Raw genomic sequence first — 27,327 nt, 5'->3', positions numbered from 1 at the left:
GGCGCGAGGCTAGAGTTCCCTGCCTGACGGCCGGACGGTCCGCGCCCTAGGGCCGGACGGTCCACGCGTGTGCACGGAGGATCGCCGGCGGCGCCTGGATATCGCTCCCGGGAGGAACCCTGTCGGGGAGTAGAGATCCTAGGTGATATCTAGGCTCAGGTAGACCGACCTAGACTCCTCTAATCGACGTAGAGTCGAAGAGAAGCGGAAGTTTTGGAGATTGAAAGACTAAACCTAGACTAGATTAGAACTACTCCTAGGATAAAATGTAAATTGTATTGATTGAAGGTTCGATTGATTATTACAAATCGGCCGTATGCCTCTCTATTTATAGAGGAGAGGGATTGACCCTTTACAAACTAATTTCCCGAGCTAATTCCGCGAATCTAGCTAACAACCGTAGCACAAAACTCGGAAACCTAATCTGTTCTGCGCACGCGCGGACCGTCCGGCCCACAGGCGCGGACGGTCCGCGCGCTCAAATTGGTACTCAACACGCTCTGTTCCAGTTCACTCTGCAACCAAACAAAAAACAGAGTCGCTCATTTCCAGCTTATCAAACACAGAACAGAGCGACTTCATTCTACTTGGCTCTTCAACCAAACACTAAGATGAACATAACATAGGATATGGCTTTGGCATATTTTTAGTTCAGAGTTTTTAGTCGAACATCAGGGTGTCTTGTGTGCAATGAACATGTCAAATTTGGCACCGATTGGCCCAAACTCATAGCCAGAGGGCCAAAAACAGTTCATCTGATTGTTACGGTGGCATTCCCATTCCATGATCACTCCCTTATCGGAGCATGATTTTTTTGAATTGCTGATCGTTGGGGAGGGTCTGCTCGCTCCCTTGTCGACAACGCTTGGTGCCTTGGTCATGCTCATGCTGTTGGTAAAATGATGTAGTTAAAAATAGGAATTCAAGGGGGGAAGCCTGAAAACTCGCTGGACAGGGCCACGCCAAGGATGGAGGAGCAGCCGGTGGCTAAAATTTTGGCTGGCTCCGCGGGCGCACGTCGTTTAGCGTTTCCGCTCGCCTTGGGACCTTGCCCCTGGCCCTCCGAGATGCCGGGACCGGCCGTGGAGGCAGCGGCCAGGGGCGGCGGCTGCTGCGGGAAGACGGCCGGCAAGTGGGAGAAGACGTACCTGGATGTCCTGGGCATCTGCTGCACCGCTGAGGTGGCGCTCGTTGAGCGGCTCCTGGCGCCCATCAACGGCGTGAGGGCGGTCACCGTCGTCGTCCCCTCCCGGACCGTCATCGTCGACCACGACACGGCCGCCGTCTCCCAGTTCCACATCGGTAACCGAATCCCTCTCTCTTTCTCCCTTGCACATTCTTCGCGGACGCGAGCAGTTGCGCAGTACGTGGATCGGACCGGAGTCATGTCATAGTCAATCTCTGTTGTTGTGCACGTTTCCGGAACCAGTGAAGGTTCTGAACAAGGCGGGCCTCGAGGCCTCCGTCCGAGCCTATGGCAGCAGCGCCGGCGCCCCCGGGCGGTGGCCCAGCCCGTTCATCGTGGCCTGCGGCGTGCTGCTCGCGGCGTCCCTGTTCGCGCCGCTCCTCCCTCCGCTGCGGTGGCTGGCGGTGGCGGCGGCCTGCGTGGGGTCCCAGCCCATGCTGCTGAGGGCGTTCGCGGCGGCCGGCAAGCTCACCCTGGACATCAACATCCTGATGCTCATCGCGGTGGCCGGGGCCGTGGCGCTCGGGAGCTACACGGAGGCGGGCGCCATCGTGTTCCTCTTCACCGTGGCCGAGTGGCTGGAGACGCTGGCGTGCACCAAGGCCAGCGCCGGGATGCTGTCCCTGATGTCCTCGGTGCCCAAGACCGTGGTGCTCGCCGAGACGGGGCAGGTCGTCGGCATGGGTGACGTGGCGGTCGGCACGGTCGTCGCGGTCAGGGCCGGGGACGTGGTCCCCGTGGACGGTGTTGTGGTCGGCGGGCAGAGCGAGGTCGACGAGAGCAGCCTCACCGGCGAGTCCTTCCCCGTGCCGAAGCAGGCGCAGTCCGAGGTCTGGGCCGGCACCATCAACTTGGATGGTATGGTAACAAACAACAAGCTAGCTAATAGCCTTGGATCATCGAAGCTTCTATTGTATTCAGCAACAATGTCCATTCATTTCGTACTACAGATGTCGTGTGATGCCGCAGGTTACATCTCCGTGCGGACGACGGCCCTCGCCGAGAACTCGACGGTGGCGAAGATGGAGAGGCTGGTGGAGGAGGCCCAGAACAGCCGGTCCAGGACGCAGCGGCTCATCGACTCGTGCGCCAAGCACTACACCCCTGGTTGGTACGACGACCGCGGTGTCAAAAAAAAAAGGCATAGAATTGGCATATATAGCAGCAGCTCAGCAGAGGCAGTGCGGTTGTTCTTTCGCGTGCATGCGCAGCCGTGGTCGTCCTCGCCGCCGGGGTGGTCCTCGTGCCCGTCCTGCTGGGAGCTCCCGACCTGGAGCACTGGTTCCGGCTGTCCCTGGTGCTGCTGGTGAGCGCGTGCCCGTGCGCGCTGGTGCTGTCCACGCCCGTCGCCACCTTCTGCGCGCTCCTGCGGGCGGCCAGGATGGGGCTCCTCGTCAAGGGAGGCAACGTTCTTGAGTCGCTGGGCGAGGTCAGGGTCGCCGCGTTCGACAAGACCGGGACCATCACCAGAGGCGAGTTCAGCATCAAGGACTTCCTTGTGGTGAGGGACAAGGTTCAAATGAGCCAGCTACTTTACTGGTATGTATGATATGAACTTATAATAAAAATTGGCTGCTGCTAATTTGTTTTAGATTGGAAAGTACTAGCTAGCTAGATGCATCTCTCTCGCAGGGTATCTAGCATCGAGAGCAAATCAAGCCACCCAATGGCTGCTGCACTTGTCGAGTATGCCCAGTCCAAATCTATACAGCCGAAGCCGGAGGACGTGACTGAGACTTGCATCTACCATGGCGAGGGCATCTATGGGGCCATCAATGGAAAACACATCTACATCGGAAACGAAAGGATCATGGCAAGGTCCTCGTGTCGTCAACAAGGTAAGCAAACACCCTGCTATATATGCTAGGGGGCTTGACATGTAAATGGGTGCCTAACTACTGCATCCTGACATGATGATATACAAGAAGCTGGCCACCGAGAAACAGATGGCCTCAAAGGCGTGTCCGTTGGTCTCGTGATCTGCGACGGCGATCTCGTGGGCAAGTTTTCGCTCTCCGACACCTGCAGGACCGGGGCGGCCGAGGCGATCTTGCAGCTGCGATCAATGGGGATCAAGTCAGTGATGCTCACCGGGGACAGCGAAGCGGCGGCCAAGCACGCGCAGGAGCAGCTCGGCGGCGTCCTGGAGGAGCTCCACTCGGGGCTCCTCCCGGAGGACAAGGTCCGGCTCATCCGGGGGCTCCAGGCGCGGCACGGGGCGACGCTGATGGTCGGCGACGGCATGAACGACGCGCCGGCGCTCGCCGCGGCGGACGTGGGCGTGTCCATGGGCCTGTCCGGGTCGGCGGCCGCCATCGAGACGAGCCACGCCACGCTCATGTCCGGCGACGTCCTGCGGGTGCCCAAGGCCGTCAGGCTCGGGCGCCGCACCCGCCGGACCATCGCCGTCAACGTGGCCTCCTCCGTCGGCGCCAAGGCCGCCGTCCTGGCGCTCGCCGTCGCGTGGCGCCCCGTGCTGTGGGTGGCCGTGCTCGCCGACGTCGGCACGTGCCTGCTCGTCGTGCTGCACAGCATGCTGCTGCTGAGGGACGCGGCCCGCGCGCGGCGGAGGTGCGGCGGGGCGTCCAAGGCGTGCTGTGCTACGGCGTGCAAGGCGCCCAAGACAGCGTGCTGCGCTACGGCGTCCAAGGCGTGTGGCGCGACGACGGTGAAGCCTGTGGCCACGAGGCCCCAGCCCGCGGGCGCAGGGAAGAAGGCCGATAGGCCAGGAGGTGACAAGCATGGTAATGGTAAAGACGACTGCCATCGTTGCTGCCACAAGCAGAGCAAGCTGCCCGAGGACGCCGTCGTGATCGCCATACCGGTACGAGCCGTGGAGCACCGGAAGGACGCGGCCGCTCACGAGAAGGCGGAAGGCAACGCCGCCGGGGGATGCTGCGGTGGCGCTCCCGCTTCGGCCGCGTGCTGCGCGGAAGCACACGGTGGCGAGGACGAGGTGTGCATTGTCATCAGCGCGAGGTCGCCCTGCTGCAGCACGGCGAGGAGTCGGTCTGCTTCTCCCAAGGACGCCATGTGCTGCGGCTCCGGTGGTAAAGACGGCGGCGCCATCTCAGCCCTTGTGTGCTGACCTGACCTACAACACTAGCATCTGTGGAATATCACGAGTACGACTTCGTAGAGTGCTCTTGTACTACGCTCCCCTTAGATCAGTTGGGAATAGTGGCTGGCCCATTGTCAGCCTTGTTTTTTTTTCATCACCGTCGCCAGCTTGTGCGTTGCCATGGTGAAATGAAAACAGCTGTTCAATTTTCAGCTCCTGCTGGGCACTCTAGTATGGTCTCATTCCCTACCTTTTAGATGCAAATACCGCAGCAAGGTTGCACGCATATTTCAGAACTAGGTATGTTATCATGGGAGTTAAAAATTAAAATAAAACATAGATACAGAACGGCAATATCTCACAAACCATTTGCTAACAACCAATACAGTTTCATTCATCTCAAAGAAACCATCGTGCGGAGTCTATACAAATATGCGTTCAACTTATAAACCACACTTCAAGCCATGAAGCTACAAAGTCTATACAAATATGTTGTTAGCAAATTGTTGAGCTGTCGAGTCAATATCATGTGGAGTGATGAGTTAAAAAGGGAGTTCGTTAACCTCACAAGACAAAAATGTTCTGCTTCACTCAAACTAGGTTAGGGATGGCAGCGGGTCGGTAAAGTGCGGGTAAGTCATTTTCCCGCCCGACAACATATCCGCGCCTCTAGTGCTTATCCGTGCCAGCGAGAGATTGCGGGTAAAGTTTTCGACCCGTGCCCGTATGTAACACCCACTTTGTAAGAAAGGTCTAAAAAGAGAAATCATATTACTCTATAGCTATAAGTGTTACCAATGTTTATCATTTCTTGTGGACACATTACTTACACAAATACATAAATACCAAAAGATACCCAAAAACAAATTATGCATCATGTTGGGTCTTACTTTGTGTGCATTTTAGGATGATATAAAAATATGGTTAAAAAAATATAATAATAAGTGTGTTAATACTCCAATGGGAAAACTAAATCCTAAAAGAAATTCTAGAGTTTGGAAAAGGAAGAAAGGGAATACTATGTGACAAAAAAATAGAATAAAAATATATACAATAAAATATATTATTTCTACCTTAAGATTTGAATTTGTACATTTACTCAAAGGTGAAATTCATACAACGTCTCAAATTCAAATCTGGGAGTCAAAATAAAAAGGAGACATAATAGGAAAATGAAAATATAAAAAGAAAAAGGAGAAATTCCACTGTTGGGCCCAAAATCATCAATTCGGCCCAACTTCTCTTTTGATCCGCACAGCCCACTACCTATCCGCTGCGCCGACATGTGGACCAGTCTGGTCAGTGGCACCGCATTTCTCCTCCCTCTCGACTCACTGCGCGGTGGGGCCCCGTGACCAGACATAACCTCCGCGCCGCGCGCTCATCTGTTTCACTATCACGCGGGCCGGCTTGTCAGCTGCTTCGTCGCCGTTACAACGACCCCGCGAAGACCGCGGCAAGGTTTACGCGCACGCTCCGCCTCATCGAGCCTATAAGCTCGGGAGTCTCTCTCCCTCTCCAGACCACAACGCACCGGTGACCCCATTCCCTATTAAACGCTCTCGCCGCCGGAACCCTAGTAGCGCAGCGCTCGGTAGAAGTAGGTCCCGCATGGCCGACGGAGGAATCGCGCCTACGCCACCATTTGGTCTCGGCGTGTAGCTTCGGGGTGTTCGGTTGGTCATCGCGAAAGTACGGGTGGTCACCGGAGGGGCAGGAGGGCACCACGACTCCGACAATTGCTCGTCGGAGTGTCTTCAACACCGCCGAGCCGCCCCAACGCGAGAACAACCCGTCTGCGCGCCCGATTCCCGGTATTCTTCACCTCCATCGTGTTTCCCATGGTCTTATGTCAGTGTAGCGCAAGTGAATTGCTGGATGGCGACGGGATTAGTGCGGGCACTACTCCGGCGATGGCCGTCGTGATTTGGTGGGCGGCGCCGCCGTCTGGCCAAGCTGGGAGGGGGAAAAGCAGGGAAAGGATCGTTGGCCATAGGATCGTAAACGGATGGCTCTGATTAAGTGGTAGCTACCCCCTTCATGTTTGAATCCCAGCCGTTGAAGTGAGATCAGATGGATTCGTGCCGATCTCGGTCAAATAAAATCCAGACTATTGAAGTTAGATCCAATGGCCCTAGTTGCATACCGATTCATTTTATGGGAGATCTAATCCTAGCCCTTGGGTTCTAATCCAACGGCCCACATCTACGGATACCCCATTCGCGACACATTTTTATTAAAGAACCCTTACAGTTTTAGAGAATAGAACCCGCAGTCCATGGACCCTATTCTCTGAGTCTCGGTAAACTTACACCAGAACCCCTGACCTTCTTCGAAATTGAGGCCCAGTCCATAACAGTATTAAATCATAGAAAATAAATTATAAAAGGATTTTTAATATGAAAATAAATACTAGAACTTGATAAATCCATAGGAAATTCATTTTTAATCCAAATCACTCCATTCCAATTTCTAAATTTTTGTAATAATATTCTCTATCATTTAGTGTCTCTGTTTTGTCATGAAAACAGTATGAAAATTAATTTCTCATTTAATCCTATTTCAAGCACATTAAACCTTAGGAAATTCATAACTTGAAACCTATAACTCCAAATTTAATGATTCCAGTTCCTATGATATCATTTTAAATTTTAATGTGTAGATTTTATTGTATATTTTATTTATCTGTTTGATGTGATGTTAATTTATGTTATACTATGTATGTATTGTGTTGATGCGAGTAGACGAGCAAGCCACTGTGGATTCTGAGGTTCAGCAAGTAGAAGTAGCTGAGCAGGAGCTCATTAAAGGCAATTTGTGCCCTTGATCACTTAATTTTTCCTAGCCATGTTCTTATTAATTATAATGATCTGCATAGGTTAATTTTGATGGGACCCAATAGGTTACCCCAGTTTTGGCTATCTTTATACCTTGTTTTGCCACTGAATATTTTTGGGTAGTACTTGCTATCACTTATTGTGGTTTTGGGTATGAAGATACACTATTAATTACTACACTTTTATTATCTTTTTATTATTAATGTTCATGTTAAGATCATCATGTTAATGGGAACATGGAGCGACCACCCGGGAAAACAGTGCTACCACAAGGGTATAATGGGACGCCCTTGGCTGATTAACTAGGAAAGCTAGTGGATGACTTCCTTACCTGAAAGGGGCAAGGGCAGTAGGGGAGTGGTCAGTGTAGGGAGGTCCTTGGGTTGATTTTGCTGCGATGGCGGTCAGGCGAGGGATTCCTGCACTGGAGCTTCCTATAAACTGTAGCGGGATTTCTGAAGCTAGTGGAACTTTGTAAAGGCCTCGTAGTGTTACCCTGCCTCGCCTCCTCGGTAGAGGTGTATGGGATTGGCCATCTCTTGGCAGATGGGTAACATGACTTGTGGGTAAAGATGCGCAACCTCTGCAGAGTGTAAAACTGGTATACTAGTCGTGCTCACGGTCATGAGCAGCTCGGACCCTCACATGATTAATTTATGGAACTTAAATTTAATTTGACATTTGCATCGCATTTGGGATTATTTTATTATTACTTTTCTTTATTATTATTAAGGTTTGGTATTTACTTACACTTAGTAATTGCTAATAAAATTTTGACCAACTTATAAAAGCAATGCTCAGCTTCAGCCTTTATTTCCTTGATCAGCCTTACACTTCATGAACTCCCACCTTTGGTGAGTTCATGCCACATTATTTCCCACGACTTGTTGAGCTATGAACGTATGTGAGCTCACTCTTGCTGTCTCACACCCCCCCACAGGAGAAGAACAGGTGGTCGAAGAGGAGCCGCCTAACTGTGAGGCATTTGACTTGATCTAGGTGGCGTCTCCCAGTCAGCTTTCTGGCGCCAAGGATAGATTTTAGATCCTGCGATATTTATCTCTTATTTTGTAAGACTTCCGCTATGTAATAAAGTACTCTGATTATATTATGACATTTATCTCTATACACTCTGTTATTATATATGTTGTCTTCTTTGGCGCATGTATGAGATGCACCCGGCTTTGTCCTTAAATCCGGGTGTGACACCGTACCCGCAGGATATCCGCGGATATCGGGCAACCCGTTACCCGCCAGAAAATACCATACGAGTATGTGATCATGTTCATTTCATCAAGAACATCAACAACTTGACAGACATAATATAATGGCAAGGAACATAGTTCAAACTGGGCGCCAGAAAATACCATACTTAGAGATTTAGGGATTGAGGAATCGAGGGCAAGTGGGCGACTGGGCTATGGCCTGTGGGGCGGTGGCATGGGGATATTTTGATGGGCTAGTAAATTAAGCGGGTAACGGGTAATACCCGCGGGCGAAATTTTATATCCGCCAAATACCCGCGGATGAGAAGTGTTGCTTGTATCCTTACCCGTGTGTGAGATTTCTTACCTGTATCCTTGCCCATCGGGTACGAAACCCGCGGATACCCGTGCCCGCAGGCAGAATTCTACAAGGTGGGCCACAGGGGCTGGCTATGCGGCTAGGCCACTCTAGCTACTGGGCAAACTGTAGCCGCGCGCGCGCATGAGAAAGACGACAATCGACCATCGACGGGTCTGCATCGGGTGGGTGGACTCGAGCAGTGGACCTGTCGCGCCGTCGCGACTTCGTTGTTCCTAGGAGCACGCGGGTCTGCGCCCCACGCTCGCGGGGCTTGAGCACACCAACAAGAGCACCACATGGAACTGGAGCACGCCCAACACCTCGTGGCTCGACTCCTTGCCAAAGAATACTGCGACATGGGGCTTTACTGCAAGCGCGAGGGCTGGTGAGGGGGATGGCAACGACAGCACGGAGGGGCACGCACGCGAAGGAGTGGGAGGAGCTGCGAGAAGAGGGACGCGGCGTGGAGGCGGAGGTGGAGAGGAGCAGGAGGGGTGGGCGCGCGAGAGGCCATGGGTTTTGGTGCTAGTAGTGGCAAGTGGGGAAGGAGCAGGCATGCTGACGAGTAGATCAGTAGAGGCGAGACCGAATGAGCCGTGAAGCTTCAAGATGGTTCAATGGAGCGCTTGGACGGGAAGGCAAAGGGAGAAGGGGACGGTCACGCGCCGTCGGATCTTGATCGTGGGGTTAGGAAAAATTATGGTGACGTGGGCAATCAAGGTTACAACTTTGTGCACCGCTTCAATATATATAAATATATATATATATAAGGTTGTTTCGCTAGTGACCGTTTGGCCCCTACCCTTACCCTGTTAGTTAACTGCAGTTGTGTTATGTTATCTAGTTATGGAATCTTTCTAGCTATATTGGTTAGCTTAGGCTATACTTAACAGAGCGTACATATGACTGTACAAAATATTATTTTACACTTTATTCATACAGTGGTTTTTGAAATATTAGATGTGATAAAAGGTAGGATAGGGACACTGTTGAAGATAGCTTTAAAAATGAGCTTCTATTTTGCCACTCATTCGGCCCAAGCCCAACTTTCTCTTCCTCCTAACTTGGCTACTTTTGTGCCAAACAATGGTTAAATTTTATATTTAATTTTAAAACAACTTTAGAGAAGTTTCAATAAACTTGATTAGGGATAGCAATGGATGTGATTTATCCGCGTACCCGCGGATACAAAACCCGTTGGACACGGTTTTGGGTACGAGCCTATACCCGTGGATACGAATACGGTAGCATTTGCTATCCGTGGATATTTTTAAAATGGGTACGAAAAATCAGTATCCATATCTGAATACCCGAATATTCGTTAAAGTAACTTGATATGTAGGGTCATTGGAGTTTGGAACCACTTCACAGACCACAGCCAGCCCAACTGCCCAAGTCTCGTACTCCCGTTGCCACAACTGCAGCTATTGTTTATGAGAAACTAAGAATATTTTATGACTTAACCATGTTGTTTTCTGGGACCAAATATGTTACAACTAGTCTTTTCTTTCCTAAAGTGTGTGAAATTAAACTTATAGTGGGCAAACGGATATATCCGCGGATATCCGTTACCCGCGGGTAACGGATGTGAATACTGTTTTTTATTCATAGCGGGTAACGGGTACGAGTTCGGATATAAGTCGCGGATATGGATGTCCAGAGACACTATCCGCGGATAGTTTATCCGTTGCCATCCTAAACTTGATCAATCAGAAAGAATAACAAAACTTCAAACAAATGTGGAAAAAAACAATATACATGCATATTACAGCGCTTGGAAAGGATTATACCCCAGGTATATATAAACAACCACATGTTTTCATATTGACAATGCAGTAATTTCATCAGGTGTTGTAATTCACCTCGCACTGTAATGGCATACCAGTATTAGACTGATTTTTTCTCATCGTCATAACAATTCCGTTTTCTTTTTGAAACAGAATTTAATTGTTGTACTCCCGTTGTGATACAAACATTTAGATTCTTTAATTCGTCGACTGAGGTGCCTGCCCTACAAACAGTCCGGGTGTGATAAAATGCCATGAGACCTGGATATCTACGCGGTGGGATCAAGGAATCCGACAAGGCACTTCTCCAGGAGGAACTCTGCATTTACCCAAGCATGGTATTTATCTAATAGTCAAGTCAAGGAGCAATCAAGAATTATAAGCAGATGCACAATCAACAATCACGAAGAGATTGAGCAAAAGCTGCAAAGGCATCATAGTGATCGCTGTTTGTATATCATGCCTTTAGGCCACACCAGCTTGCATAATAATAAGAATGGTGTTCCAGTATGAGCCCACAAGCAGCAAGATAATGTATCACAGTGCAGAAATAATAATAGAAGGATACTGAACAAAGCAGTGCAGTCTTTCCCAGCGGCTTTCATAAGCATATCAACACCTGCAAATGTATCATGATACAGAAAAGGTTGTGCCTTGTGAGATGAGAACACTGGTTCTGAAACTAACAACTCTGAATGAACTGAAACTATGGTTACCTCCAGGATGAAATTTCATGTATGGAGCAATGTTGTACACGCGGCCTTTGAGAACTGTCCAAATACAATCTCCTGCTTTGTGCTGCTTAACCTCTTCCAAAGAAATTAACCTTCGGTTTGACTGCCCCTTAAGCCCTATACAAGGAAAGAAAACATCATTTCACCAATTATCAGATAATCAATTGAGGGCAAAAAAAAAGTAGGTAAACAAAAATGGCAAACATGATTATAACTAGTGCAGTTGTGTAAGCATATAGTTCTGGTTACTCCCAGATTGACATAACAACGTTTACAAGATCTCATCTAACCATTAAAAGGTTTTGCAATGTGGGGGTAATCATTGTGAACTTAAAAATAATATTTCTAACACAAACATCGTCCTGTTTATAATTTGAGTAAAATAGATCAAGGATACAACAACTTGCATTGTCGGGGTGCACTGCAAGTAGGTCATAAATATTGCAAAATGCTCAAACATGTCACACAAGCTGTTTTATGGGTGCATTTGACTTGCATATTTGCAAAAACACGGTCATACCAAAGTGCCACAACAGCTCCCAGCGAGTCATCATTTACATGTTGATGGCAGCGCTAACAAAGGCACCTAGTGATGGAGTCTCCCATGTAAGTGGAGTCTGAGGAAGGGATAAACCAAGACAATTTTGCCATAGCAGTGCTGAGAGTTCAACCTTATTTTTTATCTTGTAGAAGGGGAATGGAAGCTATTTATAAGACCTAGTTCAGTTGCACGGGGATTGGAGAGGGTTGAGAGGGATTAATTCCTTTTTTCTCGAACGCGCAGGAGAGTTGAGCATCATTATATTAAGAAAAAAAAGGTCCAAAATAGACCGATACAAGATAAAGAAACTACCTTACGGTGGCCATAAAAGACAATACAAAAAGACATCCATAGGAAACAAATTACTAAAACAACCAACACGACTATAGCCCAGGAATAGGAGCCGTTAGGAGAGAGACTCTTGGCCTCTAACATCTCCCACAATTCCTTTTCTTCCTCAGCTTTCCTAGAGGTCGAATCCACATTAGGGGTGTGCTTTTCAAAGACAACCACTCTTGTGGTTCCAAAGCGTCCAGAAGCCCAGGATGATGAAGTGGTGGCGATGGAAGTCTTTGCAAATCATGGATGGCGCTCAAATGCAAGAATTGAGGATGGCTAGAGTTACCTACATTCTCGTGATTTTGCTTCTTTAAGTTAGTTTCATTTTCTATGCAACGTTTCTCGGATGTAATAATTGTCTTGTGTTGGCTGTACGCATTACCATGCTAAAGCCAGAACTCATGTTTCCATTATCAAAAAAAAAAAGAAGCCCAGGATGATTAGGGAATTGAGCCCCTTCGCAGCAATGGTGTTCCTTTCGCCTGGCTGAGTGAGGGTCTGAAGATTGACCTGCCCAAGCCACTTGTACCAGAATTCTCTTGAAAAACATATCCCACCATCAAGTGATCAATATCTTCAAATTCTTGATCACAAAGAGGGCAACGGTCAGGGTGTTGAAGCCCTCGCTTCTGCAGCCCATCAGTTGTCCAACATCTTCTAAAAGCCAAAAGCCACATGAAAAATTTACATTTCGGAGGAGACCAAGACTGCCAAATTCTCTCACAAGGCTCAAACTGAGTTGATCCCATAAAAAGGCTCTCATAGGCTACCTTGGCTGAGTATTTACTATTGTTTGTCATCCTGAAGATGTGATTATCCTATTTCTCTGGCTGCAACTCCACCAATCGCAAGGCATCCCAAAGAGTAAGGAACTCTGCTATAACTCCAACAGATAAACCACCTCGGATACCAGAAATCAATCCTCTGTTCATAAGGGCCTCTTGCACGTTCCTATTATTAGCAATGCGTCTAGGAACCACCTCAAACAACCTAGGTGCCAAGTCCTTAACACATCTACCATGCAGCCATCAATCCTTCCAAAACAAGGTTGATGCACCATTTCCAATTTCTGTCACCATAGCTATAGAGAAGAAAGCCCTGACTTCATCACAGAACTGCAATGGAAGAGAAGACCAAGGTCTCACAGGGTGAATCTTGGCCAACCATAACCACCTCATTCGAAGGGCCCATCCCAGCTCCTTTAAGCTAAAAATACCCATCCTTCCAAACTCCACAGGCCGACATACTTTCCCCCAAGCCACCAAACAGTGCCCTCCTTTAGCCTCTTTTCTTCCACGCCAAAGAAAGCCTTTCCTAATTTTATCAATAACCTTTAGTGCCCATGCTGGCAAATCCACAGCCATTGCCAGATAAATAATCATTCCTGTTAAAACAAATTGCACTTGGACTTTGCACCCCGCCCTTGTCATCAAATCTGCCTTCCATTCGGGAAGCTGATCCACAATCTTGTCGATGCTTGGTTGCACTTGGCTCTTCAAAAGCTTTTACAGGGATAGAGGCAAACCCAAGTAAGTGCAAGGAAAAGCAGATAACTCACAAGGGAGTTGCTCATTCAGAATTGCAATATCTTGTTCATCACATCGAATAGGGTAAACATTGCTCTTCTGGACATTATTCTTAAGACCTGAGGCTTCCCCAGATAGGTGCAGAATGTTGAGAATCATCTGAATATCACTCTCCCTTGGCTGCAAGAAAAGAACAACGTCGTCCACATACAAAGAAATCCTATGTTGTAAGGATCTGGAAAAAAGAGGTTGTAGTTGTAGAAGCCCTTCCTCTTCAGTTTTAGAAACCATATCCCCAAGAATATCCATAACAAGAATAAAAAGCATTAGAGGCAAGGGATCTCCCTGCCTCAAACCCCTTTTTAGCTGAATGGTCTTTCCTGGAATTCCATTTAAGAGCACTTGCTGGAAGAAGCAGCCAGCAATCCACTACTAATATCTCTCCATACTTGGCCAAAACCTAAATTTTAAAGAACTTCCAATAGAAAAGGACAGGAGACTGAGTCAAATGACTTTGTAATATCAAGCTTTAAAAGCACCCAGGTTTTTTTATGATGATGCAGCCTAGCCGTTTGCTGTACTAGCATAAAGTTATCTTGGATAAAGCGACCTTTGATGAAAGCACTCTACTTTGGAGAAACCATATAGTGCAGCTTACTAGCCAATCTGTTGGCCAACATTTTTGTGATCAATTTGGCAATGCTATGCACCAGGCTAATAGGACGATAGTCTTTAACCTCCTCAGCCCTATTCTTCTTTGGAAGAAGAGCCACATAAGCTGTGTTTAGCCGATCAAAATTAGCAAACTTCCTACTCCACACTGCTGAAACCACTGCCATCACCTCATCCTTCCTAATAGGCCAACAACACTTATAAGCTCGGCCTATGAAAGCCATCAAGGCCAGGAGCTTTGTCAGAGGGCAGCTGTTTGATTGTCTCCCAGACCTCTGTTTCTGTGAAGGGCAAATCCAGAACAGCCAAATCATGATTATGAGTACCCAGCATATCAAGATTAATAGAAGACATTCTGGCCACATTAGTACCCAGCAAGGATCTACAGAAGTCATCAACCAGTTTAGCTTTATCCTCATGATTGGTACAGATGCTATTATTAGAAACCAACTTTGCAGCGAAGTTTTTCTGCTTCCAAAATTTAGCATGCAGGTGAAACAACTTTGTGTTGGCATCCCCTTCCTTTAGCCAATTCAGTCTAGACCTCAACCTAACAATAGTGCGCAAGAGTGAAGCTAGAGCAAGTGCATGTTTTCTGAGGCCATTTTTAAGCCACATTTCAGCTGTCGATAGCTCCCTTGAGCCTTGAGCAATCTCAATTTGATGAAGAATCCCCCTAGCTAGTGCAAGTTGAGATTTAACATTGCCAACTTTTCTATCACTCCATCTCTGGAGCCCTCTTGCAACTAATTTGAGTTTCAATTCTAAGGTTAGGAAGGGACAACTTTTCTTATTAATCGAGCTCCAAGCCTCCTGAACATTCTCATGAAATCCCTCAAACTTTGGCCAAAAGGATTCAAAGTGAAAGCGTCGTTTTCCAGGCCAACCCTGAGCCCCAAGATCAGAGGGCAGTGGTCAGAATCTTCAGATGCAGCACTCTGAAGAAAGACATTAGGAAACATTTCTTCCCAATCAACGGAACATAACTTAAAGTAGGATTAATTCCTTTCTATTCAATTTTGATAAACAAGGGATTTAATCCCCTCCAATCTCTTTCAATCCACTCCTAGCCGAACAAGCCTTAAAGGGGATTGTACCTGATCTAGTAATAGTTATAAACAAACTAACAGTAGTAGCAGTTGCTATTAACGTACTTATTTTTAAGGAGTCCCTATCATGGTCTTTTTTGGAGGCCATTATGGGAGCCGGGCTTTAAGTTATGGACAGTGAGCTCACACCTCGGAGCTTCACCGCCTTCTCTATGAGAATTCCCCATTAACATACTTATTAGTTCTTTGCCACCATTTGATGGTATTGGTGTGTTGTTAACTAGGCAAGAGAATATAGAGTGATGAATGCATGTATGCTAATACATGGAAATTCACCACCATTACTGACCCAATTCTCAGGGGAAAAAGATCACTTAAATCAGCACATACTGTAACATGACTGAAATACAGAGATTTATTTATACTGAGCAGCGGTGTCTAGTCACGGACATAAAAGCTGCCAATCCCTGCTCGGTGCTAACAACTAGTTGTGATCAAACCCAACTTCGCTCAACTGAACTGATGGGACAGATTCCTTGACTAAATTCATATTGAGATGCAATGAACAACTCATTTTGACAAACACAGCTAGGGCACCTAGACCTCACAACAGTATGGAACCATCACATAGTCCATTCTAAGAAACTATTACAAAACAGTGAAAATGACTTGGGGTAAAGCAGCCCTATTTGCTAAAAAATGGTACAGCAAGGTTTCCTTTGTCAAAATGGCATCACAAGAACGTGATAAGTGGCAATCCATGTAGCAAATGCACTCATAAAAAAACAATTGTGACCCGATTGAGCATTTTGTAAGATCTATAACCTACTTAAGTTGTACTTGTACCTCTGGTGTATTTTACTCTATCGTGTTGTTTCGCACAAGGAAAATATTCAACAACTAATTTGTCTCAGAAAATCACTGTAAGTTATTATTCCTATGCCTTATTATGCCCATTAAAAATTACAAAATATGAAAATAAAATCCATGTCATTTGGTTTTTAATTGAAGGAAATAACATTATGAAACATATAACTATTATCTCAAGCGAAACAACAGCCTTAGTCGCTTTATAGGCCCAGTGTCACTTTTCATGCTACAAATCTGAATGTATGGTGAAAGCTTATATATGGAGCTAGTATACAGTACAGTCAATCCGCCACAGCTAATGCAACATGCACCCCACAGCAAAACAAATGATAAATTAGAAAAGGCAGATAAAAATAGTTAATAGAGATTTCATAAAGTGAAAGGTTCCCAACTTAGTTGATTGAACTATTCATAAAGGTAAACATTGAATCTCAAGTCGACTATATGTTTATTCTACACTGATGGAACCTCTAGGGACCTTTCTTTCAGACAAAAGTGCCGGGCAGAATAATAGAGCACAGTAACTTAAATTCTAAGAGATGACATGAGTTTAAGCATTTTAGTTAATTATAAAACATTAATTAATATAATTCAGACCCACTTGTTAGGTTGATCTCATCTGGTTCTGGTTCTGTCAAACGACCGAACTAGACTCGACTCACACGCCCTAACCGGGGGCACAACAACCTTATGGTTGTGGCCCCCTTTCACACCGCGGATATTAATAGGAAGAGGGTCGGCACAGAAACCAATGTTTGTCGTAGCCTTCTCTTTCATACTCGTGAGATCGATCTCTCCTATGCAGTCAATGAAGGAAAGGCCACCGCCGCTCTACCTCGTTGTCTCTGTGTAGAGCTACATCACCCTAATGGCCTCAGTGTCCAATCCCGAAGGTATAACCTATGAGTTCTGTCACATCTAGTGGCTAGGGCTCGTGCACAAGGTCCTACAAGATTTAACACCACTGTCATTCTCAGATCCCACAATAGGTCTGCTAAGAGGAATTAATTATGCAGATAGATCAAAGTACCAAAGATCAGCAAACAGTATGTGTTCGTGTCAGCTTACCAGTAAAGTCTGTAACAATAACAACTTACCAGCTAGATCAGGATGTGTTTGTGTCAGTTTTAGCCAATCCATTTGACTATAGCCTTTCTCAAAAGGAACCTTTGCCCGTGCTGCGGGTTTCTTGGATGAACGTTTTGCCTGTAATGGGACATTTGATTCTGCTCCACTACCTGTATGTGTAACTGGTGCTTTCATGTTATCGTCTTTTGTTGAAACACTGACATTGTTACCAGACCTATCTTTTTCTGAGTCAACAGTTTTCATGCCATTATTCTTTGAAGTATCTGCACTTTTAACACGAACATCCTCGAGCGTCATACTTGCCATAGGAATGGCTTTAGGAGATTCTGGTTGACCGTCATTTTCTGCAGAACTAACCTAAAAAAAGATATGTCAAAACAAGTCTTAGAAGTCATATCAGAAAGCAAGAAAAATCAAAATGGCACATGTAAATTTGTAGATCATACCATTTGGGCTCTTAACTACTCAAGGGTCTTAAAGAGAAATAGCTGATAAATATTCAACAGAAAAGGTTTAGGCTGCTAGCCCGCTACAATAACAACTGATAAGCTATCATGCAATTGAGTTTGTCCAGCAAAAGTGATGCATATATACTACAACCTATATCCAAATAATAACCTAAATAAAAAGGTAATGAAGTGACTACCCATAAAGATGCACTAGCTTTGTATTGTTCACAAGTAATTGACTCAATCCAACGGCATGAGCAGCAAGAGCATCTTCAATAACTCCTTAAAACAACAACAACAACAACAAAGCCTTTTAGTCCCAAGTAAGTTGGGGAAGACTAGAGTTAAAACCCAACAAACCAACAAGTCAAGGTTCAGGCACATGAATAGTTGCTTTAGGTTCAGGCACATGAATAGTTATTTTTCATGCACTCGTATTGAAGGCTAAATCTTTGAATATATTCCATCCTTTCAAGTCTTCGATCTTCATATTCTTCTCTTCTCATTACTATCGTGCCTTAGGACCACTACGCACTAGTGCCTCTGGAGGTCTCCGTTGGTGTCTCTGGAGGTCTCATTAAAACAACTCCATAATTTTGTTTTATGGCAAAGAGAGAGAGAGAGAGAGAGAGAGGTGTCATCCAACAGTTTTGGTAATGAAGTGCTTCTGCTGCCAATTTCTCTGATCACCCTGCTTAAACATGAATTAATCAAGCGTGATGGTTTTATGATCAGAAGAGCATCGATAAGAAACAACACAAAGCAACAAAACAACAGACAAATCAGCATGACATAAACGACCACTATGGTGTAAGTGACACAAGCAGCAGCGTGCATACCCTGCAGAAGGTGAAGTCGGATGAGTCCTCATCAGCCATCTCAGAACCAAAATAAACCTGTCCGATCACACTTTGGAAAGCTGGATTGCCTAGCCAACACCGAGGAGACCAAGTATATCCTGGTTCATGTTGACAAGATTGAATATGTAAACTGCTAGTCATTTTGACAAGACTTAATACGTAAAGTTGTAAACTATCATCTGATTTCAGAAATCCCAAGCAAATCCAGGACTGATTCACTATTCCATAGAAATGGCTGACTGAGAAACAGCAACACGCGGTTACAGTTCACGTAGCCGCTAGCTTGTTTTTCTCCCCATGGGATTAGGGCACCCATCCCAGAAAGCGAGATTTGGATTTCATTACCCGCATGGGAGAAGATACGTGCAGGCAAAACAGAACATCCAAAGCAAGCTAGGTTAGGGCGCCGTACCAAGAAAAAGGAGAAGCAATCCAAATTGCTGGTGGATCTCCGCTGCTCTCCAGGCCAATAGAAGAGTGCGGAGGGGAGCACGACGGGCCGAACCGAATCCCTCCGAGCCGGGCGACGTGGCTGCCCCGCGTCTGTGGGAGGCGGCCTGCGGCGCGGGGAGGGGTCGATGTAGGCGGCGCGCGAGCTTGCGGCAGGCCGGGCCGGAAAGCGAAAGGCGGCAGGGAGTAGGTGAGGAGCGTCACCGGTGACCTTGTCTCGTTCGCCGCCGCTCTCCAGCCCGCAGGGGAAGGGAGAAAACGAGACGAATTAACAGAAACACGGGTCTGACAATTGACACGGCAAAATTGACTTTTCCGACTTGTGGTCGGAGGGCCAAACGGTTGGCAGTCACAGCATCCAGTGCCAGGCTGCCAGCCCATTGGCTCAGCTGGCGGCCCAGAGAACTGAAGCAGACCGGAAGCTTGCGCGCCGGTAGCGCCGCCGCCCCCAACTATAGCCGACCCGACCCGGGACGGGCAAACACTTAGCACGGCCCGTTACGGATGTACCAGCCCCCATACGGGTAGCCTTTGGTCATGCCGGGCCTACCCGTCGTGCCGGACTGTCGGTCCAAGCATAACCCATAAGTCAATCGAGTAGGCTAGATAATATCGTTGGCTCGAAATAATCGGTGCTACTAGATCGAGCTTGGCCCAAAAACTATAAAACCCAAAATTTGATATAAAAAATAAAAATAAATAATATATCATAAAATAATAAAGAGATAAATATATATATATAATAAGTGTGGTGGGAATTTTTAAAGACATTTGAAATCTATTAGGATTCTTCCTCCTCGTATTCAAACAATAATTAGTTGAGTAACTAATAAATTGATAAAGGGAAGGGATTCTTATATAAATTATCCCTTGTTGAAATTGATAAGTATTATATAAGGATAAATATTAGAGCATCGATTAATCGAGATTATACAATCGAAAATATTTTTTTCTCAAAATAATTATGTGCAGCAACATATCCAAAAGTATTTACTTACGTAGGATAATAAACAAACAAATAAATAATAAATAAAATAAATATAATGCATTCATGTTGGTTTTGGTCTGTGCATTTTATAAGCTTGAAGTTTAAACTCTGTTTAAAAGTAACTCGAGATTTGAATTTGAACCTAATTTAAAATGGAGAAAAAGAAAATAGAAGAAGAATTGCAAACTCTAATTTGGGCCCAAACCGCCTCACACCGGCCCAGCCAGAATTCATGTCGGCCCTCATCTTCAGCCGAACGGGCCGAATACCGTAAACACCGGCCCACTACCCTGCCCTTTCTTTTTTTTTCTGATCACAGGTGAAAGTAGCCTAGAGGGGGGGTGAATAGGCTACACCTGAAAATTTTCACTAAAAACTTCGAAATAGGTTAAATTAAAGTTGCACTGGTGCAAACCGGTTCGGTCGATTTTAGTCACGACTGAACAAGTTTGAACCTGCTCAACTTAAATTTGATAATCTATTGAACAAATGCGAAGTAGTGAAGAATATAGCTAAAGATTTTCCCTACACAAAATCTACTCAAATGAATAATATGAACCAACCACTGAATATAAAGCGCTTGACAAGAACACACAAGAACACGCGATATAACCCGAGGTTCGGCAACCACCACAAAGGTGTCCTACTCCTCGTTGAGGAACCCACAAAGGGCCGGGTCTTTTCCAACCCTAATCCTCCACAAGCCGACCACAAAGGTCAAAGCAATCTCTTCTCAAATCAGCTCAAGGAGCGGGTGATACAAACTTCTTGGGGTCGTCCACAAATTTGGAGACTCCCAAGCAACCTCTAACCGTCAAGGAACTCGAGGTTCCAAGAGTAACAAATCCGCACACGGTTAAGTTTGCAACGAGCTCAAGAACAAGAGAATGGGAGAATCGAGATGAAATTGACAGCGAGTTCGATCGAGTTCACCTCACACCAAGGGTCCTTCAAATGATTGAAGGAGATGCGATTTCGGGTGTCAAAGGTGAAATGAATGCGCTTGTTTGAAGGTTGGTCAGCCAAGAATTCGTGAGAGAGGCAGAAGTAAATGAGAGAGAGAGTGTGTGAGGGGGTATATAAAGGATCCCCCCAAAGCTGGCAGCCGTTGGGAGAAAAGGAGCAAAAACCGGTTGAACCGGTTGAACCGGTTTCTACCAGGGGGATCCCGGTCCACTGAGCTACTCAGCCGGAGACTCGACCGGTTTCAAAACCGGCTGAGTAGGGAAAAATTTCAGCTCAACCGGTTTCTGAAAAATATCTGCTGCGACTTTTCTGACAGCTCTGACTGTCAGACAGGTCAGAGCAGAGGTGGCAGGTGAACAGTACCGAAACCGGTTGAACCGGTTTCAGGACCGGTTGAACCGGTTTTGGGGGCTGAAACCAAATTTTGAGTATTTTGAAGAGAACAAAAGGGGAGTCTTTGTGGGAAGTAAAATTTGTTTTTCTCAAGGGCATTCATGATCTGGGAAAATGATCTCCAAGGAGTTTTCAAAAGATATTGAACTTGGCTCGTTTCACAACTTACTTAACCGTCGCGGATCCCTCTTAATTGTACGACGATTCCTATGACTCAAGAATTATAAATTTAGCACCGCCGTTATTTCTTAGCACTTGGAGCACGCCATTTGATGTGGAATTTTAAATCCGCTGTGCTTTATACTTTTATGCTCGTAAGATCTGTGCTTCTCCTGTCTGTAGAAATACTATGTACATACTAGGAGCAAACTTGTTAGAATCTTAGTTTGTTTTGTCATTAATCACCAAAACCCTCAATTAGGGTTGATTGCACTTACAATCTCCCCCTTTTTGGTGATTGATGCCAAAACAAACTAGAATGGAAATAAGAATTAAAAGTTACAAGTACTTGCGAGATAAAATCTTTTGTGTATGTGTAGTTCCCCCTAAATATGTGCATGAGTTTTGCGATATTAACATTGACTTGATATGTCAATTTGCAACATATTTAGAGAGAGAAAACAATCAACACCATACACAAAAATGATGAGGTATGAAACATAATTGGATAGAAAGAGTAAAAATTACACATTCAAGCTCATTATTGCATAGCATATGATATGAAAAATTCTACAGCTATTACAACAATGAGAACTCATCTCATCACATCATAAAAGTGTTTATGGCATTCGAGCCATGCATGCATCAAATAGTTATTACAGACCGATTGTTCATTACAAAAATAAAGGGGTACTGCATAATAAACTTGTTCTCCCCCTTTTTGGCAACAAGAACCAAAAAGAGAGAGAGAAGCGCCAATCCAATGATCACCAGTGGGGAGGAGGATGATGAGGAGCAAAGAGGTGGTGCGCCAGGTCAGAGGCAAAGTGTTCCTCTCCAGACTGGGCCGGAGGAGGAGCACTGCCAGAAGGGTCCTGGGGCGGAGGATAAGAGGACGATTGGCCCGGATCCCCGTGATACGGAGGCGGGACAAACTGCTCTGGATCATCAAAATAAGTTTCTTCTTCTTCGACGTCATCAGCTGTCGTAAAAGGCACCCCATATGCCTGCTGGTACCACTCGTTGACATCTGGAGGAGGAGGGTGGAGAGGTACATCAGGAGAGCGGGGGGCGAAGGGAGTACCCAAAGCGGAGGCTTGACGACGTAGGTTGTCGTCGGTCTCCCACTGACGTCGAGCCACCTCATGGACATCTGCAGCAATGTTTCGGCACATGGAGAAGAAAGCCACAAACCCGTGGGCCAAGCGAGCACCCATCCCACGGCCACGACCTCGACCACGACCACGACCATGTGGTGTGGGAGATCCGCGGCCAGGGGAAGGGCGCGAGGCACCAGCAGCAGCAGCAGCACCAGCACCAGCAGACGGACCCGCAGATGTATGAGCACGAGAACTGGAGGGGGCTTTCCTGAGGCGCCCTGCTGGATTGTTGGGATCAATCCAGAAAGGGGTATATGACTGATGTCTGGTACCTTTGTCAAATCTGAACTGGGTCACGACCTCAATCATCTTCATGATGAATGGAGCATGAAGACACCCCTTCAAAGGAAAGGAGGCGGCATGAATGATTTCCTGCCAAATCATGTCAAAGACATTTATCCTTTCTGAGCTGCTGGGTTTCATAAAAGAGAGCAAGACCTTGCTCTCCCCAAGAATGTTCATCTGATTACCCCCTTTTGGAATGAGGGTCATCCTGCAGAGGGAGTTGATATAACGATAATACTTATGAATGTTTGTCGACTCCCAATACTTCCCAGACTCAGAAAGATGAAGATCCTTGGCTTCATCTCTAGTAGGCTGCCAGAAATCATGAATCTTGATCTTGTCGCCAGATATATCATCGTCAGAAAAGTCAAGAATGTGAGCAAATCGACGATAGCTCACCTTATACCAACTACCTTCAATGAAGAAGTTCAGATAAGGGTAGTTGTAATGACTCTCCTCGTCATCTAGCTTTATCCATAGAGTGGAGTAGAATTGAGCAATAACTTCATCATTCCAATCATATTGGAATGTCATGATATTCTTCATCTGTTTCCTTTCACAGGCCCTCAATGCCTGTGACATTTCTGGGTCCCCAATGGCTTCACAACCTTCCCAGTTGATATAACGTTGATGCAGGATAGGTTGATGCTTCTTGGGGAGAATGACGGAATTATAGAAATCCACGTGATGAAGTGTCCAAAAGCGATTTCCATCGATCCTGGCATCGCGAATGCGCAATACAGGATTTTGGAAACGAAGATCCTGGAGGAGAGCAGAGCCTCCACTGGCAGTGAAATCAGTGACTGGCTCATTGCCAGCACGCCGAGCCTCTGCCCGGTGGAGGACCAAGCCACGAATCACAGGAGCGTGGGCCGGGGGAAGATCAACTTCATCATCCTTCCCGCCTTCATCATCACTTGCAAGCTCCCACGCCTGCAGATTCGTCGCAGGTCGAGACCGACCGGAAGGATTCCGGGATGTCCGACCGCGAGCACTTTGAGACCCAGAGGCCTCAGCACCCGGCATGACATTGCCGCTTCCGCGCCCTCGCTTGGATCGAGAGCGAGGTGGAGTATCTCCGTGGATTTCCTGGTCATCCGAGGAGTCGGATTCAACCACAGACGGGTTCCTTCGACGCACCATTCTAAGAAATAAGAAATAGAACCTATGATGAGCAAGGATCAAACACGTTTGAGTAGAAACGCATAAGATATTGAGCATGCACTTCAACCGTTCATATGAGCGGTTCAACTACAACGAACAATATCAAATCGCTAATCTCTAACAATGTTTGTGACAAATGATGATAATCTAAGTGTTGCAATCACTTAAACTAAAATGTACCCAACGAATGATACATTAGATAATCAAGAACGTGTAGGATCGAGTACAAGGAAATAAAATAGGGCAATACCTTGATCCGGAGATTGGGTCAAGAACTCCCAACGAGATGGAGGAAGATGATGGAAAACGCCGGGATGAACGGATCTCCAACAACTCTTCCAAAAGTGTGAGGGCACGAGAGAGTTTTTTGGAGTGGAGTGTGAAGGTGAGAGAGGAGAATGAGAGGGCGGCGGCGGCTGAAGAATGAGACTGAGAAGGGAAGAGGAGAGAGGGAGAGTAATAAAAGGAGGAAAGTCGGCTGCCAGAAAACAGAAAACCGGTTCAACCGGTTTAAAAACCGGTTCAACCGGTTTCTGGTCAAACTGCACAGTAAAAGCACGCAGAAAACGGTGTTGACTGCGTGAAAATTCTGGCAGTCTGACAGCACAGACTGCAAAACTGACAGCGCAGACTGACGGCGCGAAGGCCAAAATCGGTTCAACCGGTCTTTATACCGGTTCAACCGGTTTCCACCAGGGAGAAACCGGTTGAGTGGCCTACTCAGCCGGTTTACTCAACCAGTTTCCAGATATTGCCCGGAAGGGCTATAATAGCACTTAACAAACATTACATGAGATATTTTAAAGATAAAAAATGTTATTTCTCATTTCATATTGCTCAAACAATCAATTTTCAACCATCAAATTTGATCAAAATTTTAGTTATTAAGTCACATTTCGAGAATCCAAGATATTTAGCTCACTCCTAAGAAAACAAAACCTAGTCTCATCAAGGGGTTTTGTGAAGATATCGGCTAGTTGATTTTCGGTGCTCACATGGAACAGTTCGATATCTCCTTTGGCTTCGTGGTCTCTCAAGAAATGGTGTCTGATGTCAATATGTTTAGTTCTAGAGTGTTGCACCGGATTGTTTGCAAGTTTTATGGCACTCTCATTGTCACACAAAAGTGGAATTTTGTTAAACTCACAACCAAAATCTCTAAGGGTTTGCTTCATCTATAACAACTGTGCACAACATGCCCCAGCTGCTATGTACTCAGCTTCTGCAGTAGAAAGTGCAACACAATTTTGCTTCTTGGAACTCCATGACACTAAGGACCGCCCAAGGAATTGGCAAGTCCCAGTAGTGCTTTTTTGATCTACTTTGCAACCGGCATAATCTGAGTCAGAGTAGCCAAGCAAATCGAAAAGGGAGCCTTTGGGATACCATAATCCTAGGTTTTGGGTGTGGACTAAGTATCTTAGAATTCTCTTAACGGCTACAAGATGACAATCTTTAGGATTTGCTTGAAAACGTGCACACATGCAAACACTCAACATTATATCAGGTCTAGATGCACATAAGTAAAGCAGTGATCCTATCATTGATCTATATAATTTTTGATCTACAGGTTTACCTTCCTCATTTAGGTCGAGATGTCCATTTGATGACATTGGAGTCTTGGCGTGTTTTGCTTTTTCCATGCCAAACTTCTTGAGCATATCTTGTGTATATTTGGTTTACCTTCCTTGAGTTGTTTGACTTGAAATCCCAGGAAGTATTTAAGCTCGCCCATCATAGACATCTCGAACCTGTTCGTCATTACTTTGCTAAACTCTTCACAAAATTTTTCATTAGTACTACCAAATATAATGTCATCAACATATATTTGGCACACAAATAATTCATTGTCAACTTTTCGAGTAAATAAAGTAGAGTTAGCTTTTCCTATTGTAAACCCATTCTTAATTAAAAAATCTTTAAGACAGTCATACCAAGCTCTAGGGGCTTGTTTAAGCCCGTAGAGTGCCTTGTGAAGTAGATAAACATGATTTGGCTTCTTTGGGTCTTCAAAGCCCGGTGGTTGCTCCACATATACTCTCTCTTGTAGTGGTCCATTTAGAAAAGCGCTCTTGACATCCATTTGATATAGCTTGAAATCATGGTTAGTAGCATAGGCAATTAATATTCTAATTGATTCTAACCTTGCTACCGGCGCATATGTTTCACCAAAATCAAGTCCTTCCACTTGAGTATAGCCCTGGGCAACCAACCGTGCCTTGTTTCTTGTAACCACGCCATGTTCATCTTGCTTGTTCCTAAAGACCCATTTAGTCCCAATCACATTTTGTTTGGGTCTTTGGACTAAGGACCAGACTTCATTCCTAGTGAAGTTGTTCAACTCCTCTTGCATGGCAATTATCCAATCCGGATCACCCAATGCTTCTTCAACCTTAAGTGGCTCAAGAGAGGAAACAAACGAGTAAAATTCACAAAAATTAGCTAAACGAGATCGAGTTGTTACCCCTCTCCTGATGCTACCCAGGATGTTGTCCACTGGATGATCCCTTTGAATTGTTTGATGGACTCTAGGATGAGGCACTGATGGATGTCTTTGTATTTGCTCCTCCTCATCATTCACTTGATCAAGAGGCACTTCACCATCAATAATTTCTTGTTCATCTTCTACCACTGTTGGCATCCTTTGATGATTTTCTTCGTGGCTTGGATGACTTGAGGTTGATGGGTTTGCTTGGGTGGAGACTTTGTCACTCACCACCCTTGCACCCACATCAACTACCTCATTGGTCATCCATAAGGTTCCTTCTTCATCATCCTTTTCTTGAGGTCTCACCTCACCTATTGCAAGTTTCTTTATGGCCTCACAAGGTAGTTCTTCATTTCCTGCAGTGTCATTAGAAACATGCCCTTGCGAGCCATTAGACTCATCAAATGTCACGTCTATCGCTATTTCAACAAGACCGGTGGTATTGTTGAAAACACGATATCCATGCGCATTTGATGCATAACCAAGCAAGAAGCCCTCGTCCACTCTAGGAGCAAACTTTGAGCTCTTGACTTTCTTGTTAAGAATAAAACATTTACAACCAAATACTCTAAAATAATCAACTTTAGGTTTGTTACCAGTGAGAAGCTCATAAGCAGTCTTTTTGTAGATCTTATGAAGATAGAGACGGTTGATTGCATGACAGGCGGTGTTGACCGCCTCTGCCCAAAAGTTGTCAGGTGTCTTGTA

The 27,327-nt window shown here is 45.9% G+C and overlaps 2 protein-coding genes across 6 annotated transcripts; one reads left to right on the top strand and one right to left on the bottom strand.

The window, feature by feature from the left end:
- The first annotated feature begins 973 nt into the window (after nucleotides 1-973).
- LOC103647209 (cadmium/zinc-transporting ATPase HMA3) lies at nucleotides 974-4,481 on the top strand. 2 transcript variants are annotated; one of them, XM_020549344.1, is made up of 6 exons: nucleotides 974-1,302; nucleotides 1,430-2,044; nucleotides 2,156-2,293; nucleotides 2,398-2,725; nucleotides 2,819-3,024; nucleotides 3,112-4,481. In XM_020549344.1, the coding sequence occupies exons 1-6, from the start codon at nucleotides 1,068-1,070 to the stop codon at nucleotides 4,272-4,274; spliced, it is 2,685 nt and encodes an 894-aa protein (XP_020404933.1). In that variant the 5' UTR covers nucleotides 974-1,067; the 3' UTR covers nucleotides 4,275-4,481. The 2 variants fall into 2 exon arrangements, with proteins under 2 accessions (XP_020404933.1, XP_008670003.1); XM_008671781.4 differs by having other exon boundaries at nucleotides 989-1,302; nucleotides 3,115-4,481.
- A 5,909-nt stretch (nucleotides 4,482-10,390) lies between these two features.
- On the bottom strand, nucleotides 10,391-19,509 carry LOC100272407 (uncharacterized). Of its 4 annotated transcripts, none has more exons than XM_035964616.1 (7): nucleotides 18,979-19,365; nucleotides 18,546-18,664; nucleotides 17,904-18,397; nucleotides 17,266-17,609; nucleotides 11,154-11,288; nucleotides 11,006-11,056; nucleotides 10,391-10,783 (listed from the first exon to the last, which is right to left on the bottom strand). In XM_035964616.1, exons 4-7 carry the CDS (start codon nucleotides 17,561-17,563, stop codon nucleotides 10,707-10,709), a joined length of 561 nt encoding a protein of 186 aa, XP_035820509.1. In that variant the 5' UTR covers nucleotides 17,564-17,609; nucleotides 17,904-18,397; nucleotides 18,546-18,664; nucleotides 18,979-19,365; the 3' UTR covers nucleotides 10,391-10,706. The 4 variants fall into 4 exon arrangements, with proteins under 4 accessions (XP_035820509.1, XP_008667419.1, XP_008667420.1 ...); NM_001146885.1 differs by having other exon boundaries at nucleotides 10,450-10,783; nucleotides 17,266-17,614; nucleotides 18,979-19,298; XM_008669197.4 differs by lacking the exon at nucleotides 17,904-18,397 and having other exon boundaries at nucleotides 17,266-17,614; nucleotides 18,979-19,509.
- Nucleotides 19,510-27,327: the final 7,818 nt, after the last annotated feature.

This window comes from Zea mays, chromosome 2 (genome assembly GCF_902167145.1).
Source record: "Zea mays cultivar B73 chromosome 2, Zm-B73-REFERENCE-NAM-5.0, whole genome shotgun sequence".
Taxonomy (NCBI): domain Eukaryota; kingdom Viridiplantae; phylum Streptophyta; class Magnoliopsida; order Poales; family Poaceae; genus Zea; species Zea mays.
Note: the sequence above shows the minus strand (reverse complement) of the source record. Positions and strands in the feature narration are given on the sequence as shown.

What these genes read in the sequence shown, in the direction of transcription:
- LOC100272407 (XM_008669197.4), bottom strand. Translation starts at nt 18,584, where the DNA reads ATGGCTGATGAGGACTCATCCGACTTCACCTTCTGCAGG. An exon ending in CCGACTTCACCTTCTGCAGG is followed by an intron (nt 17,615 to 18,545) that starts GTATGCACGCTG and finishes ATCTTTTTTTAG; the next exon opens with GTTAGTTCTGCAGAAAATGA. An exon ending in AGACTGCACTGCTTTGTTCA is followed by an intron (nt 10,784 to 11,005) that starts GTATCCTTCTAT and finishes CTTGACTATTAG; the next exon opens with ATAAATACCATGCTTGGGTA.
- LOC103647209 (XM_020549344.1), top strand. Translation starts at nt 1,068, where the DNA reads ATGCCGGGACCGGCCGTGGAGGCAGCGGCCAGGGGCGGCGGCTGCTGC. An exon ending in CGCCAAGCACTACACCCCTG is followed by an intron (nt 2,294 to 2,397) that starts GTTGGTACGACG and finishes GTGCATGCGCAG; the next exon opens with CCGTGGTCGTCCTCGCCGCC. An exon ending in ATGAGCCAGCTACTTTACTG is followed by an intron (nt 2,726 to 2,818) that starts GTATGTATGATA and finishes TCTCTCTCGCAG; the next exon opens with GGTATCTAGCATCGAGAGCA.